An 18,229-nucleotide genomic window follows, 5' to 3' on the forward strand; every position below is an offset into this window, starting at 1 on the left:
CACTCTCTCCTTTAAATCTCAGTTTTTTCTTCTTCACAGTTTATCTGTTAATTTATTAATGAATAACACTGAAAGAGTTTCTGTTATATTTCCCCTTGAACATCAGCTTATTAGGGCGGCATTAGGAAATAGCCCCCCTCCAAAGAATGAATAAATGAATGATGATAATAATAAAATGATTCAAAAGCAGAGCTCAGAGTGGTAGAATGGTCAAACATGGATCCACGGGTGGTTCAACTGCATTTGGTGACGTGACTAAAGCAAATCTTTCAAATAATCCCACCATCAACGGGATGTTGTCTCCTTTACTACGGTTACTTTACTTGGTCGCCGTGTGAATTTCTTTGAAATGAACCAAATTCTTTTATTTGTTGGTTGTTGCATATTTAACCTCTACAGTCAGGAAAGGAGGAGATGAGGCCTCAACAATGTTGGGTTGTAGCTGTGCTTCAGGTTAGAGTGAGTGTCCATGGAATAAATGTAAGTCAGTGAACTGGAAACATGACTGTGTTCAAACTTTGTTTCCTTTTTATAATGAGTCTAATCAAAGGTGGACAGAAGTATCTCCACTGTGACTTTTCTGTGTCACCATCAGAGCTTCTGCACAGTGTTTCTGGGGCAGATAACATTGCAGCATTATGGAGACATTATGGAGACAAAAAGAAAAGCGTCTGGACTTCTTTAAGTTAAACTTAAAGAAGTCCAGACGCTTTTCTTGGACTGTTGGTTTCAGTGTTTAGTCTCATTCACACACTCCCTCAGACTCTTCACACACACTGATTTGCTGACATAAACACACTCCTGTGTGCTTTCTTGGCTTCACACACACACTGAGGACCATCTACAGACTGTGAGCTCCGTCTTCTTTGTCTTTGGAGCCGAACTCTGACAAAGTTAGGAACAAAACTTTCTCCAGCGTGTGAACTTTCCTCCTAGACTCAGTCTGAGCAGTCAGACCACATATTTCTAAAGCAGCACATGAAGGTGTGGCTCACACACACACAGGTGAAGGAAACAGCTGCAGTATTAAAAACTGCTTCACTGTCTACAAATATATGAACTGAATGTTTCTTTCAGGCTGTAAAAACCTTGTTTATCCTCCATTACAGTCCTGCATTCAGAGCATTACTTCTGTTATATTAGTACATGTATTTTATTCTGATGAACACATGAAACTCTGAGCTGGATTGAATCCATTGAATCAGAGTCCAGGACTCAGACTAAACACACTGAATATGTCCTGAGCTCGGCCGCTGTTCCACAGTAACTGCTGTCAGAGTCACTGTTACTGAGTTAGCTTAGCTAGCAGAGCAGCTAGCAGTTAGAGTATGAACTCTGTAAGCAGTCAGCTCGGTCCTGGACATGGTTACTGACATAAAGCTGCTCTCTGCAGCCATGTTTGACCGGCTGCTTTGTAGGACTACAGCAATGGAGGATTTGGAGGCTGAAATGGGCTCTGTGACACTTTTTGTAGTGAACTGATGAAAGCTGCGTCTCAGATGGATGTTAGTCCAACACATCAGACACGACCTCTGCAGCTCTCAGTTGATGTGCACATGAATGATTTGTGTTTCCTCTGCAGGTGAAGGTAGAAAGTGTGTGTGAGCTGATGTGAATTGAGCAGCATGGATCAGTGTGAGGACAGAGAGGAGGGAGTCCCTCCCTCTAAAAGCACTCTGTGTGGGGAACATGAGAGCCAGACCAAAGCTCAGAGGTGAGATGACCATCTCTAACTGTCCATGACTCTTCTCCATGTCACAGCTCAGCACTCACATCACTGCTCCATCATTATTCACAGGAAACAGCCTGGACCTCCACCCAGCTCTGTGTCCTCTAAGAGCAAACGGGTGAAGCATTTCTTTCATAATTTAGGGCAAAAAAAGTCATCTGACAAAAAGTAAGTTCATGTCAGTGTTAAAATGTTTGAAATTTTAATCAGCTTTTTACTATTTAACGATTTAAATAATAAACTATTTACATAGTTTGTTTATACTTTTTATGTAATGTATTGGACACATTGGATGTGACACATGTTTCATGTTCACTTACTTTTAGCGTCAATCAGAAACCATCCAGCTCTGTGTCCTTAAAGAGTGACCGGTCCAATCATCGAGGCATTGATTTTAAATCCCAGCCTGTCTCTGCTGCAGCGAGGTGAGCTGTTAGTAACAAGAACTCTCTGATTTAAATGATTTTGATGTTTCCTGGTTTCTAAAATGCATCTCTGTAGCAAAGCAGTGTCTCCAAGGACACACAGGCTCAGCTGTAACTGTCAGTTTATCTGGTTTAAGACACATTTGGACTCAATTGGCTGTTTTTAACTATGTATTTTAATCAGAGGTGTAAATCTAGACCTCACACATCTGGATCCTAAACTATGATAGAAACAGCTGCTAGCAGTGGGTAGTTTGACTTTGATACGCTGCTCTAGAAAGCAAACAAAGGTTTGTGCAGCTCCTCTTCAGAAAAGTGTTCAGAGAGCAGCTGCTGTATTAGACAAAGGCTCGTCGTGTGAGCCCAGATGTGTGTAACAGCTGGATGAAGGAGAACCATCACAGTCGCGTCTCCATCCCGCCTTTATTAATGAACTTCCTGTTGCTTGCAGATGACAGGAACACAAAGTGTTTGTGCCACGTGATGCTGCAGGATTTGTTAACGTGTCCATGATGGTAACATCTCCTCGTCTAACTGCAAACACATGAGCGCTCCTAACGGCAGCTATCACAGCCACACAGGCAGACTGTGTCTCACTGTTGCATTCAGGGACATTTGTTTTCCTGTAGAAAGCTGAACTCTAATCTAAGAGGACTGTTACTGACAGGAAACAGCTGCATTATCTGCAGTCTGTGTGATCACAGCTGCTTCAATCACTTCATCAGAGAATTGATCATTGAATAAAACATGTTTGTGTCTGCAGAGGTCAGAGGTCACAGTCTGCAGGATCCAGCTGTCCGTCTGTGAGGAGTGACTGGTCCAAACAAAGAAACCCTCCAAACTTCAGTGCTGAACCTGGACCAACGAGGTCAGAGAACTGTGATGACTCCTTTACATGTTTGTGTTTTCCTGGATAAATATGACCGAAGATTCATTAAAAAGATAAAAATATTAGACTTTGTCCTGTAGCGCTGTGTGGCAGGCAGGATTGGCCCCAAACACAACAGGATGAAGTCAAAGAGGCAGCTTTATTTCAGCTGTGAACATGCAAACAGCAGAAATAAGAAAACATAACTGTAGGTTTGCAGTGAATGAAGCCTCAGCTCGACGCTGCACTTTGTCCCTCTTTTCCTTTTCCAAACAGCCACATCAGGAGTCTCTGATGGAGTTTTAAAATATTTAATTACAAATGTCCAAAGATGGGTTCAGGATACCTGAATCCACAGTTATTAAAGCTAAAATAGTTCACAGGGTTTGGACTTTGTTAGGTGACGAGAGAACATCAAAGTGTTTTTTATCTTTAAACAGTATTTTTATCACTTCAGTTGCTCTCACAGCCCTGTTTGTAATTTTACCAGAGCTCTTATGTTTCACTCAGTGCTCCCACCAAACACCTTGGAGGACACATTACAGGGAGTGCAGAATTATTAGGCAAGTTGTATTTTTGAGGAATAATGTTATTATTGAACAACAACCATGTTCTCAATGAACCCAAAAAACTCATTAATATCAAAGCTGAATGTTTTTGGAAGTAGTTTTTAGTTTGTTTTTAGTTTGAGCTATTTTAGGGGGATATCTGTGTGTGCAGGTGACTATTACTGTGCATAATTATTAGGCAACTTAACAAAAAACAAATATATACCCATTTCAATTATTTATTTTTACCAGTGAAACCAATATAACATCTCCACATTCACAAATATACATTTCTGACATTCAAAAACAAAACAAAAACAAATCAGCGACCAATATAGCCACCTTTCTTTGCAAGGACACTCAAAAGCCTGCCATCCATGGATTCTGTCAGTGTTTTGATCTGTTCACCATCAACATTGCGTGCAGCAGCAACCACAGCCTCCCAGACACTGTTCAGAGAGGTGTACTGTTTTCCCTCCTTGTAAATCTCACATTTGATGATGGACCACAGGTTCTCAATGGGGTTCAGATCAGGTGAACAAGGAGGCCATGTCATTAGTTTTTCTTCTTTTATACCCTTTCTTGCCAGCCACGCTGTGGAGTACTTGGACGCGTGTGATGGAGCATTGTCCTGCATGAAAATCATGTTTTTCTTGAAGGATGCAGACTTCTTCCTGTACCACTGCTTGAAGAAGGTGTCTTCCAGAAACTGGCAGTAGGACTGGGAGTTGAGCTTGACTCCATCCTCAACCCGAAAAGGCCCCACAAGCTCATCTTTGATGATACCAGCCCAAACCAGTACTCCACCTCCACCTTGCTGGCGTCTGAGTCGGACTGGAGCTCTCTGCCCTTTACCAATCCAGCCACGGGCCCATCCATCTGGCCCATCAAGACTCACTCTCATTTCATCAGTCCATAAAACCTTAGAAAAACCAGTCTTGAGATATTTCTTGGCCCAGTCTTGACGTTTCAGCTTGTGTGTCTTGTTCAGTGGTGGTCGTCTTTCAGCCTTTCTTACCTTGGCCATGTCTCTGAGTATTGCACACCTTGTGCTTTTGGGCACTCCAGTGATGTTGCAGCTCTGAAATATGGCCAAACTGGTGGCAAGTGGCATCTTGGCAGCTGCACGCTTGACTTTTCTCTGTTCATGGGCAGTTATTTTGCACCTTGGTTTTTCCACACGCTTCTTGCGACCCTGTTGACTATTTTGAATGAAACGCTTGATTGTTCGATGATCACGCTTCAGAAGCTTTGCAATTTTGAGACTGCTGCATCCCTCTGCAAGATATCTCACTATTTTTGACTTTTCTGAGCCTGTCAAGTCCTTCTTTTGACCCATTTTGCCAAAGGAAAGGACGTTGCCTAATAATTATGCACACCTGATATAGGGTGTTGATGTCATTAGACCACACCCCTTCTCATTACAGAGATGCACATCGCCTAATATGCTTAATTGGTAGTAGGCTTTCGAGCCTATACAGCTTGGAGTAAGACAACATGCATGAAGAGGATGATGTGGACAAAATACTCATTTGCCTAATAATTCTGCACTCCCTGTAGTGTGATTTAGATTTCATTGGTGCAAACACCAGTCACACAAGCTAACCCATGGAGGCAGCAGCAGGCTTTGTGTTTGGTCTGTTGGCTTAAACTAAGAGAGTTTAGTTTGTTAGCACAAAGAGCTGTCAGCTAAAGCCCCGAATGCACTTTGAATACAGACGAACTGAGAAAAACACTTTAAATACAGCAAACAGTCAAACTGACCACATGTTTTTCTGCTGATCATCCACAGCAGTACGTTTAGCATTCATGCTAGCAGCAGGCTATGACTGTCCACTCAGCACCAACACAGGTAGGAGTGAGCAGTGATGAAGCAGGACTGTGGGCAAGTCTGAGCTACAATCCTATTGGCTTCTCAGTTTCTCCAAAGAAAAGGGGAAAAATTCTTGGTGTTGTGAAGATGTGAGTTGGTCTTGTTGTCGTGGGGCTGGAAGGATGCTGGCAGTGAGAGGCTTTTCATACAGTGTTCAGTAACAGAATGAGAAGAAAGCCACTGCACATGAAACAAGGTGCTCGTAGTGTTTGTTTACTGTGTTTGTGCCACAATGTCAGATCAGTTGTAGATTCACATGCAGACTTGTCCAGTGAAACCAGTGCAAGTACTGGGCCCTGTTTCAGGAAGCCGGTTTGGAAAACTCAGAGTGAAAAACGACACTCACGGTTGAGTAACCCCGAACTGTCCAACTCGGAATATTCGGTTTCAGAAAGGCTGATAACAATTAGTTCAGTCAACGCGGAGTTGCTTTAACCCCAAGTGAAGCGCGCGGACGAGGATACATAAAGCCCTGATAAGCGGAGCACAGATTAAGCGAGTCACCATGGAGACGGAGGGAAAGAAGGCGCGGTCAATGTATTTCACAGCGCTTGAGGCCGAAATTCTGATGGCAGCATATGCCGATAACATGCAAATTCCGCGGAAAAAAGTAACACAGCCACAGCTGCAAAAGCATGCATGGCAAAACATAGCCGACAGAGTCAATGCGTGAGTGTTAATATAAACATTGATCGAGGGATTTCCACCCATTTAACACGTTATTTTATCATATGTTATTTTATTTGTTATTTTATACATTTTATTTTGTGATGTGATGTGAGCGCAGGTGCAACCCAACAGGCCCCAAACGTTCCTGGCAGCAAGTAAAAATGAAATATAAAAATATAGTCCAAACAGGTAAGGTGTAATTGTATTATGAGCCACAGTGCTTGGTCTGTTTGTCCCATGTAAATCAATTGCAGTTAGAGGCTACATTAATTTTCTTTCTGTAAGCACTTATTGAAATTATCTGAGCACATTACAAGTACATATTTGCTTACTCTGTATGCTCAAATGTGGCCCGTTATAGCCAACAGAAAAAAAGCGGAGGCCCGAAAAACAGGTGGGGGTCCTCCACCACCACCACTCACAGAGGCTGAGCAGTTGGCCCTCAGCCAAAACAGTGGGCGCCCTGTGGCCGAAGGCATCTCTGCGGGGACATCCTCTGAGTCAATAACCCCGCAAGACACAAGTGCCTACATAAGGGGTAAATTCAAAATAATACATGATGTGCATACATCCTTTCTTCACAGTCACCTTTGCAGTGCGACACATTCATTTGATAAACTCTCTACCATAATGAATTATTTTGTAGTGAAGTTATTTTCCGACTGATTTTGCCTACCCTCAGCCTTGGTTGTCTTTGAGAGCATAATGACAATGAAGTGTAAGGTGCTTGGTATGTTTGTTAATTGCCATTTGGTCCCTTGTAAGTTATAAGTGACCTGTATAAACCTCATATTCTATCAGTTGATGGTGATGGTGTACTGCATCTGGTGCAGCCTCCTGTTGAGCCAGACCAACATGCAGTTGTGAGTAATACTCCACAGATTATATGAGTTTACAGTAGAACAGCAATGTTGTCTATTTCTTTACTACAGGAAAATAATGAAGAAACATTGACAGCTGTTACAGAGGAGGAAGCAACAGAGACACTTTATGAGGTTTACATCTTTTAATACTTTGTGTACAGGAAATACAGGCGACCAATAAAGCCAGTTGAACAAAAAATCTGTTTATTCTTCTTTCAACATGTTGAGGTGATGGGTCAAAAGAAATGATTGTGACATATGGTGTCTCTGACTGCGCTTCCATCTTGTATGTCCGTGGGAGGGTCAGGATGTTCATGGTTTGGATCACTGCTGATGTTTGGTTCAAAAGGACAGTGTTCTCCTCTAATTGTGGCAATGTTGTGAAGAATCACACATGCCACAATAATGTCACATGCCCTTTCTGGGGTGACCCTGAGTCTTTGCAGGCACTGGAACCGGGCCTTAAGCATTCCGATAGTCATTTCAATTCTGGCTCTTGTCCTGCAATTAGCCAGATTATATCGCTGCTGTGGGCCCGGTTCAGGGTCAGGGTAAGGGGTAAGCAAATAGGGTAAACATGGATACCCCCTATCACCAAGCAAGTAGCCAGTGAACTCTCCTAAGACAGAAGGGTACACTTCAGTTCAAATGTCCCTGAAGCAATTGGTCTTTATATATTTTAAAGTATTCTCAACTCACCATGTCCACATTTTGTGCTCAGTGTACATTCACGGAATATTTGTGAGTCATGGACAGAGCCTGGCCACTTGGCTTCCACATTTGTGATAATGTTGGCAGCATCACATATGATCTTCACAGTGCAGAGAACACAAATTAGCATCCATTACTATAATGAAATAATTTGTTAGTTTGAAATGCTACAGGGAACTATGTACCTGTACATTAATGCTGTGGAAAGACTTCCTGTTCACATAGTCTCCTTCATTTACTGAAGGAGCAATGATTGGAATGTGAGTGCCATCTGTACAGCCAATCACGCCTGGGAACCCTGAAAATAAATGTACAATTTAAGTAGTAGTTCAAGTATCACCACATCATGAATTAAATTTTGTTCATCCTGATACCTGCAATTTTGTGGCATCCCTCTTTGATGAATCTTGTGGGTCTATGACCGGGGAACACCACAAACGAGTACAGGAGACGTTTCAGTGCAACTGTAACATTCCTGACTGCCCGACAGACGGTAGCCTTGGAAACGTGCTCAGCGTCACCAATATTATACAGAAAGCTCCCGTTTGCAAAAAAACGAAGTGCAATACAAATAATATGTACAGAACTGAGAGGATGTCCACGATGTCACATGCGTAATATATGGCCTGAGGATGTTATTCAAATGAATTATAGATTGTGCTGAGAAACGGTGACGTTCACACAGAAAATCATCAGGAAATGATAAAATGTCCAAACGCGCTCTGATCACTCTCTCCCGGCGGAGAGCTCTGCGGAGAATTTGGGCTTCACGATCTACTGGCTCTTCAAGGAAGTGGCACGCCATGTCCGACACTTCCTACTGTCAGGTTTCCGACAAAGGGGCGGAGACAGTCAGGGTTAGTTGTAGTAAACCTGCTAGGGGGCAGGTTAGCTTCACGGAGTGTGTCGTCATAGTGACTCACTCAGGCTGCAGCTGAACTCGCTTTGTGAAACCGAAAACCCAGAGTTTTCGTTAACTCAGGGTATACTTACTCAGTTTTTCCACTAAACCGGCTTCCTGAAACAGGGCCCTGCAGTACAGAGCAAAGACTAAGCAAGGGTGTTATTGTAAACTTTAACAAAAGACTGTTATGTGACAAAGAGTAAGTACATTATTTTTATGAGATTGTTCATCATGTCTTTAATTTAATATTTCCAGTTTTTCCTTCCTGTCTCATGAAGCTGTTACATTTATTGTTTTTCTCTTAGGATCAATAAGAGGCCAGAATCTCCTGGACCTGAACCCAGCTGTGTTTCCTTAAAGAGCAACGAGTCGAAGGATGTTGGTGTTTACTTTAAAGGCTGTTCTTCTGCTGCTGAGAGGTAATGTGTGTCTAGATGTTGTTCCTGACTCTGTATTTTTGAATAAATCCTCATGTTTAATATCAGCTCAGCTCTTTTTCACACATTTCTATGTTGGTATGTGAAGCGGTGTGTGTTGGAGTGTTTCCACAAACACAGCAGTCAGAGTGGAAAGAGTGGATGTTATAGGAGGTGTTTGTGTAGTGAAGAGGCTGAGTGTCTGTAGGAGGCTGAGTGTCTGTAGGACTCCAGCTGCTCCAGCAGGTGTCTCCTTTGTGCTTTGCTTCAAACACAGTGTAGGGAGGAGCTTCCACTCAGGTCTTTCAGGTGTTGCTGGATGGAGGAGGACAAATAGTTTTTCCCTTCAGTGACACTTCAGCAGCTCAATGTTCTGGGAGATGTTTGTCTTTATGAAGGTTTATGGATTCTTGTTCTTACTTTGGTTAAACTGAGCAACACATTTTCCATCTAACATTTAAAGTAAATTTCCAGGTGAATAAAAGATCTGCAGCTGCAGCCTCTGTGATGTTTCACAGTCTGAAAGTAACAAATTCAACCAGAGTTCAAACAAAGGCTTAATATACGTGTGTGTTTGATATAATGCCAACAAGTACAAACAGGTGTTCTTACAGGTCTTAATCACAGAGCTCTGATAAGTCTGGTGACTTTCACACTCAGCAATTTTGCTGCCTTTTATTTTATATTGGCCTTTTTAAAGCCCTTCAAAGTCTCCCACATTCATACAGAGCTTTTAACACCAAACTCCTTTACAGTCCTTCTCCTCTCACACACGATCACACGACTGATTTGTCTGCAGCAGCTGTGTTACTGCTAGTATTTTATTATGTGTGTAATCTCCTCATATTGTTCCTGTGGTTTAGTTTGACGTCCTTCTGCAAACTCAGCTGCTCTGTTGCTGATACACGTCTCCATGAATATGATTGATCAGATGCTGCCAACACCATGTGTTTCATGTGAGCGCTCAGCTGAAACCCTGGGTTGACTTATCGAGTTAATAACAAGCTTCACGTGACTGTGAATGCTAAAGTGAATCCAGATAAAGGAAAGAGACCCTGCTAATGTTGGACTCACTTCTTAGTGTAGATCCCAGGAGGAAGTTCAACATAGCCATTCTTTGTGCTAGCTCGACCAAACCTGAGACCACAGTGCAGGATAATGATCATCATCTGTCTCTGTCAAGGACATTTAAAATCCACAAATAACAAACATAATTATATTTGATCATTAAAAATGATGATTAAACAAAGTGTCAAACATACTTAAGTAGAAGGACTGATGTTTGTGTTAAAATACCCTCTTAAAGCTGAAATACTGATTCAACTTCTTTACTCAAGTAAAGGTAAAAGAGTCCAGGCTCTGAAATGTACTCACAGTATTAAAGTAAAAACGCCATCTTTGAAGGAAATTTCTGCCAGTTTTTGTGCAAAGTTCCCTGAATTTCTACCTCCAACATTAATATGAGAAAATTATCTGAACTTTTATTCTAATGAATTTAATCAGCTTGAACATTTTGTAGCACAAAAGTAGAAAAAACCCAAAGGGAATCAAAAATAGCTCCGTTTGCTGTTGCCTGCATTGTAGATGGACGGCTTTGCCTCAACACCTAAACAGGAAAATGAGTTTAGTCAAGTATTAAAGTGGGATTGAAGAGGTGAGGAAACCAGAGATCAGGTGTTGTGGTGCAGCATTAAGATAAGATGGGGCCTGATTATTTAAGACCTTGTATGTGAGGAGCAGCCAATGAAGGGAAGCCAAAACAGGAGAAATCTGCTCTCTTTCTAGTCCCTGTCAGGACTCTTGCTGCAGCATTTTGGACTAACTGAAGGCTTTTCAGGGAGTTTTTAGGACTTCCTGATAATAATGAATTACAGTCGTCCAGCCTGGAAGTAATAAATGCATGAACTAGTTTTTCAGCGTCACTCTTTTTAGCATTTTTTAACAACAAGCTTCTATCTATTAGGGCTCTTGTCTCGCCGACTGCTGCCTCAGATCCGAGTCTTTCTCCTGTGTGCTCAGCTGTCTTAGAGCAGTTTGATCCCGTCTCCCTTAATGACTTGACTGCGGTAGTTCGTAACCTAAGATCATCACACTGCCCCTCTGATTGTCTCCCCCCAACTACTCTTTCAAGGATTGTCAGGTTGGAGATTGGCCTATAATTAGCTAAGACAGCTGGGTCTAGGGATGCTTTTTAAGTAAAGGTTTAACTACAGCCAGCTAGGGATGGGTACCGTTTAGATTTGAAAACCTGCTAAATCAGAATCAGTTGCTGATGACGGCTTTTTTCTTTTACATTAATCACGTATAATCTTAACTCAAAGTGAACATAGACTTGATTGCTCAGATCAGCCAATTCAAAATGCTAATTCAATCAACTCTGAGTTCATGGCTAGACTCAGTTTGTTGGCCCTGCACCTTAAAACTATTTCCTGTTTGTCTCTCGTGTTTTTTGGATATTGTTTTCACATCTTATGTCACGGCTAGCGGGGCGAGCCATGTTGAATTTAATAAAGGACCCAAGATGCAGACACTGCTGTGAAGTGAGTGAGCGTTATTGAAACGGTGAAGTGCAGTGGAGATGGCCTGTGCAGAAGCTAAGATAACCTCTACTGAAAAAACTACAAAACTAACCTGAAACCTTAAACGGAGACACGGGGAGACAACACAGACGAACCAGCAACAAGCAGGAGAAAACAAAGGGCTCATATACACAAAAGAGCCATCAGGGAATGAGAAAAGGGAGACACAGCAGGATTCATTGGACATAACCAGACAAGGGGAAGCAAAAGTAGACACACTAACGTAGGACATGGCACTGTCAAAATAAAACAGGAAGTGAACACAGAGACACAATACTAACACAGTACAGAGGGAACACAGAAACCAAAACCTCAGAACTAGAAAATCTTAATCAGAATGAAATTGTAACAAAAGACAATAACAATCAAAACAAAACTACTGAGTCCACAGACTCGGGACATACATCGGCTCAAACTGTGGTCATAAATATTTTGTACTTGTAAATCAGACTGTGTAGTTTTGAACTGAGTTTTGTAACATTGTGAAACAAAATATCTGGAAAGTTCATGTTTTTGCGTTCATTGATTTGTGTGTGTAAAAATGTAAAAAAATGTAATAAATGTAAGAAACATTAGAACTACTTTTTTTTTTTTTTTTTTTTGGCCTGTCCCGTTTGGCTCTTTTGCCATCAGAATTGTTGTCTAAAGGCAAAGAAAGATGCCCAACGGATTTACTTTACCAAACTGACCATCCCAGCCTTGCCGTAATGGTCCATTTGATTCACCTTTTATTGTTTATTTTATTTTCACTTACTGAATACGGGACAGACTTGACTGGGGGAAAGAAGGGGAGAAAGAAAGAGGGAAAGAGAAACAGCTGAGAAGAGGGACGGGGGAGAAGGGCAAAAAACAAAAACCAACAGAACGGGCAGAGAAAAAAAATGCATATATCAATCACCTGGATCACCTGCTGAGAAAGAAAAAAGAAAGCAAGCAGAAGAGAACAAGAGTAATAGAATAAACAACATCACAATGATATATGGGAATATGACAGTAAATACTAAATTTTAAACATTATTGTGCAGCACATAAGATCAACAGAACACAGTGTGCTTTGAGGTAGGAGCCAAAAAGGGTGTAGTTTGTGGGTGTGATCACCCGTGTGTACACCTGTGAGCATGGACGTGCTTGTTTTTTGTTTTTTTAAAAGGTTCCTTCATGTAATAATCTGCTAGAGGGTGTGGGGGGGCCACAGCCCCGTCCTCCAGGGCGTGAAGCAGGTGTGGAGGAGATCAAAACTCCAGACATCCAGAGGCCCCCAGAACGCAAGAGACCAAGGAAGACCAACAGAGGGGCAGCTGCGCCACTGTCCCGGAAAGAGCTGAGGAGTCCCAGATGAGGGCTCACTCAGCAGCCGCAGAGCAGAAGCCAGGGGGAGTTGCAGTGACGCGCCCGTGAGCTCCGCCGGCAGCCAGCTGCGCCTGAGTGACCGAGCCCCAGGCCGAGAGGCCGGGGGCACCCCACCTCCGAAGTGGCCCGAGCGAGCCCCAGGCTCCAGGCCCCGATAAGCGGCCGCCAAGGAGTGAGCCGGTGTGTACCTGGACGCCCATCCCCGGACACAAAGAACCACCAACGCACCGATGTCTGAGGGGGTCCGCCACTGGCAGGGGAAGTGGTGGTAGGGGGAGATAGGCCTCCAAACCTTGGAGGGCCTGAGATGTCCCCAGAGAGGTGGCGCCTGACACCCAACCTGACATATAGACACAGACATACAGGCACACACAGACACAAACATCCATTCCCACCCTCATGCTCTCATATGCACTTACTCCACACTCAACCAACGTGGAGACAGACATAAAGAGACGTTGTACACACGATCACACTCCCCAAGCGTACTCTACAAACCGGGTCTAGGTGCCCCCGCCCCTGGAGGGGGGAACTGCACCCAGACCCAGGTAGTGTTTCCCTTTTCCCTGCGGTGGGGGGAGGCAGACCGCCCCGACTCCGCAGCAGCAGGAAGGCTCCACACTCCAGACCGCAGTCGGACGGCCAACTCCTCCTCCTAGTCCTAGCCCCCCTGCTCCAGCAGGTCGCAGAGAACGGGGGTGAGAGAAGACTCCGAACCTCCCTCCACCCGTTCATTGTAATGTTGATGCATGTGTGTTCTAAGGTGCATTTAAAACCCAGGAGGGCTTGGAGCTACCTGCCAGAGAGCAGCAGGTAAGCGCATGGTCCCTCCTGCTAGCCCTCAATGTCTACGTGTATTTAAAATTGAGAGGTGGGCAACGATGCCAGGGGTGGAGTGTACACCCTGATGGTACTTTGGACTCCGTGTATCGTGCCCACCCCCAAGATCCTATATGTATGTGTAATGAGAGTGTGAGTAATGTGAATGTCTAAGTTGTGGGATAAAATTGAGGCAGAGGCAGCCAGAAGGGGACAGGGGGGGGGGGGGGGGGGGGTAGCCTCCTCTGCACCCTGGTGACATACCCCTACTCCAAGGCCCTGCATGTGTGGGTGGTTGTGGTGGAGCGGGAAGAGGGAGGCAGCTGGAGATGGGGAGGGAAGGAAGGGAGGGGCAAGTGACCCCTCCCTGGGGCCAGCTCCCCCGCTGACCCCAGTAGGCACCCCCATACTCCGCGACCCGCCAGGGAAAGGGGGCCCAGGCCCATCCAGACCGGGCCCAGTGCAGCAGCGCCGCCCGGCCCCACAGAGCCCGGGACAGTCCACCCAACCCCACCACAGAGAAAACTACACCCACCCCACCATCCACTCATCTTCCAGACTACATAAGACAATAAACACCCAGGCTGAGATCTTCCTCCACCTCTCCTGTATCTCCCCCTCCTGCAGAGGCAGCTCCTGAGGAGAGGAAAGCTCCTGCAAGATGTGACAATCTCCCCCACCAGTTGAAGAGCCCCCCAGGTGGCTCGACGCACCGGCGGCACCCTGCTCCAGGGCTGGGCCCCCATGCACCCACCCGCCCACAACCCCGGCAACACACCAACCAGGACCCAAGCCCCCGAGGCCCGGTCCGGGTCCCAGCCCAGAGACGGAGCGCCCCCAGAACCTCACGCCCATCCCGGACCCACCCAGGGGCAGCCAGGCTACCAGGTCAGTAACCCACGTCCGTCAGCACAGACCCTCCCCTAGCCCCGCTGCACGCAGCCGCGAGGAAACAGTCACCGGAGAGCCAACAGAGCCCCTAACCGGACATGACCGCTACCCCGGGTTGAGCCCCCAAGGAAGATGCCTCCGGGGAACCCCCCGACGCCCTAAGCCTGTCCCTACCCCCACACCAATCACAACAGTGAAGGCGGGACCAAACTATGACCCCCCACCCCCACTAGGTGATGGAGCTGATCAAAGGAGCCCAGAGCAATTGATCTGATGTGGTGGCAGAGGCTGTGTCAAGACTAATGTAATCTAATAGATAATTTCTATATTGGTTAGAATTAAGATTATTTTTATTTTTCCAGTTCATGAGGACTGTTTTCTTGGCTATGCATAGGGCAGTGAAAACCATATGGGCGATATTCTTTTCTGAAGTGACATTATCTAAGCTGCCCAACAAACACACTAAGGGGGAAGTTGGAATGTTACATTTCAGACACTTCGATAAGTCTTCACATATCTCGCGCCAAAACTTCTGAACTGGTGGACAGAACCAAAGAGCGTGGATGTAATTGTCCGGTGAATTGGTTTGGCAGTGTGAGCAGTTGTTGGTAGACGTAAAGCCCATCTTGAACATCCGATGACCTGTATAGTGCACTCTATGTAATATTTTGTATTGAATTAATTGAAGACTGGGATTTCTAATTAGATGAAAGGTTTTTAAGCAAATCTGAGACCAGAAGTTTAGGTCTAAGTTAACTGATAAATCCGCTTCCCATTTTGCAATAGGAAGTGATATTGATTCATCTGTTTTAGAAAGCATTCTGTATATTTTGGATAGTAATTTGGGGGGTTTAAGAGTAAGAAATTGAACCACACTTGGTGGTGTTTGTAGTTCAACTTGACCCGGTTTAAATTTCTTTTTTACTATGGATTTAATTTGTTGATATTCTAAAAATCTTTTCTTGTTGATCCCATATTGTGTAACTAGTCCGTCAAATGAAATAAATTCTGTTCCTTCTAGTATATGTTCTAAATATTTGATTCCTTTATCACTCCAATCTGAAAAGTTTATCATATTATTGTTTTGTAATATGTCAGGGTTGTTCCAGATAGGTGTACGTTTGCATGGGATTAATGAAGACGCCGTCAATTTTAGAAACTCCCACCATGCTGTCAGAGAAGAGCTGATGTTGATGCTTTTAAAGCATTCATGTCGTTGGATGTTTGAGCTGATAAATGGTAGGTCTGAGATCTCTAGATTATTGCAGAGTGCTTGTTCTACATCTAGCCAAGGTTCATCTAAGAGGGTGTGTTTTAGCCATCCTGAGATAAACTGAAGCCTGTTGGCTAAGAAGTAGTGCTGAAAGTTAGGCAGTTCTAGTCCTCCTTTATCCTTGGTCTTTTGTAGTGTTTTTAAGCTTATACGTGGGGGTTTATTTTTCCAAAGGAATTTGGACATACATGAATCTAGAGATCTGAACCAATCTTGTGGCGGTTTAGTTGGGATCATTGAGAATAAATAATTTATTTTTGGTAAGACCATCATTTTTATAGCGGCAACCCTTCCCATGAGTGATATGGGTAGACATTTCCATCTAGCCAGATCATCTTCTACCTTCTTTAAAAGTGGGATATGGTTTAATTTAGTTAGATCTGCAAGCTTGGGAGAAACATTAATACCTAAATATTTTATATTTCCCGATTGCAGTGGTGTAGAAGAGGAATTATGGAAGGAGCAATTAATCGGTAGGACTGTAGATTTTGACCAGTTAATTGAGTAATCTGATATTCTCGCAAAAGAGTTTATCAATTCAATCACCCCAGAGATATTGGTTTGTGAATTTTGGAGAAAGAGTAACACATCATCCGCATAAAGGCTGATTTTATGTTCCACGTTCTTGCATTTTATGCCCTTAATTACTGAATTCTGTCTAATTGCTGCTGCTAGTGGTTCAATAAAAATTGCAAATAGTGAAGGGGAGAGTGGGCATCCCTGCCTGGTGCCCCGCAAGAGACAGAAGCTGGAGGATGTCTGGTCATTTGTTCTAACACAAGCTGTTGGGGAATTATATAATATTTTTAACCAGTTTATGAAAGAGGATCCAAAACCAAATTTGTGTAAAGTTGCAAATAAAAATTTCCAGTTAACTCTGTCAAATGCTTTTTCTGCGTCTAAAGAGAATATTGTAGTTTCTAGGTTTTTACTGTATGAGTAGTCTATCAAATTAAGTAATCTACGTGTATTTGTTGATGAGTGCCTACCTTTTATGAAACCAGTTTGGTCAGGATGAATTAAGAGGGGGGTTATTTTCTCCAGTCTCTTTGAGAGAGCTTTGCAGATTATTTTAAGGTCTACATTTATAAGGGATATTGGACGATAGCTTGAGGGATATACAGGGTCTTTGCCTGGTTTTAGCAGGAGATTAATGTTTGCAGAATTCATATTTGATGGAAGTCTGCCCTTTTCTTTAATTTCCAACAACGTTCTGTAGAAAACTGGTGCTAGAATCGACCAGAATTCTTTGTAGAATTCTGCAGGAAAGCCATCTGGACCTGGAGCCTTATTATTGTGCATACTTATCAGGGCTTCCTGGAGTTCACCTGGTGTCAGTGGTGAATCCAGTGCCATTGCTTGAGTGTCCAATAATTTTGGAAGAGTTATGTTGTCCAAAAACTGATCAATTTCTTTTTTAGATGGGTTTATTTGTGGTGAACACAACGTTTTATAGAAATCCCTGAAAATGTTGTTTATTTGTATCGGTTCATATAATGTGTTCCCAGATGAATCTTGAACAGCACATATAGTTGTTTTTTCTTTATTTATTTTTAGCTGGTTTGCTAGAAATTGACCGGATTTATTACCATGTTCATAATTTTGTAGGCGTAGTCTTTGTACTAAGAATTTTGTTTTTTTATCAATTATCTCATTTAATTCTAGTTTTGTTTTGCGTATTTTGTTCAATGTTTCCTGATCTTGGTGGGACGCGTAGGCTTCTTCTAGTGATTTGATGTTTTTTTCTAATTCCTGAATATTTTTGTTTTCTTTTTTCTTTTTATGTGATGAGAAAGAAATTATTTTACCTCTCATCACAGCTTTCCCTGCTTCCCATAGAACAGAAGCTGATGTTTCGGGAGTGTCATTATAGTTCAAATATGAAGTCCACTCTTTTTTAAAATATTTAATAAAGTCTTCATCTTTAAACCAGTCACTGATATAAAGAGAGCACCTTGTTCCAGGGCATCTGAGCATGGAGGGAAAGCTTTATGCAGGAGATGGTAAGAGCTGTTGGGACTAAAGAAACTGAGCAGAAAACTACAGACATCTGGAAACTGAGTTGTTAATTCTCAGTGGGATCAGCAGGACTAGCAAAGCTTCACCATGACAGTCATCTGATTGACTGAACCCATCCAAACATCACTTCATGGACCTTTAGCTTGTGTCTGTGTGTGGACAGACATAACATGAGCTAATTATACATTACTCCTCCACAGAGTGGACCAGCAGAGAGCAGAGGTTTCCACTGGTCAGTCTGCACAGCAGCATCAAACACACCTGGACTCTGTGGTTATGGTTTGTAGTACTA

The 18,229-nt window shown here is 43.3% G+C and overlaps 3 protein-coding genes across 3 annotated transcripts in view; all 3 read left to right on the forward strand.

Annotated features, from left to right (window-relative positions):
• LOC146676534 (carboxy-terminal kinesin 2-like) overlaps positions 1–18,229 on the forward strand; it is a 296,438-nt gene that overhangs the window by 212,749 nt on the left and 65,460 nt on the right. The gene's annotated exons all lie outside the window — the stretch shown is intronic.
• LOC146676543 (uncharacterized) lies at positions 1,585–9,191 on the forward strand. The gene is made up of 5 exons (XM_085402214.1): positions 1,585–1,714; positions 1,799–1,897; positions 2,056–2,154; positions 2,918–3,022; positions 8,896–9,191. Exons 1-5 carry the CDS (start codon positions 1,626–1,628, stop codon positions 9,011–9,013), a joined length of 510 nt encoding a protein of 169 aa, XP_085258340.1. The 5' UTR covers positions 1,585–1,625; the 3' UTR covers positions 9,014–9,191.
• LOC146676544 (protein NLRC3-like) overlaps positions 5,739–18,229 on the forward strand; it is a 47,664-nt gene continuing 35,173 nt past the window's right edge. The window contains exon 1 of the mRNA XM_085402115.1: positions 5,739–6,650. The gene's annotated coding sequence lies outside the window, so the exon portion shown is untranslated. The remainder of the gene's footprint in view (positions 6,651–18,229) is intronic.

This window comes from Rhamphochromis longiceps, linkage group LG3 (assembly GCF_057381845.1).
Source record: "Rhamphochromis longiceps isolate RC_006_pf linkage group LG3, R_longiceps_female_GT1.1, whole genome shotgun sequence".
NCBI classification, from domain to species: domain Eukaryota; kingdom Metazoa; phylum Chordata; class Actinopteri; order Cichliformes; family Cichlidae; genus Rhamphochromis; species Rhamphochromis longiceps.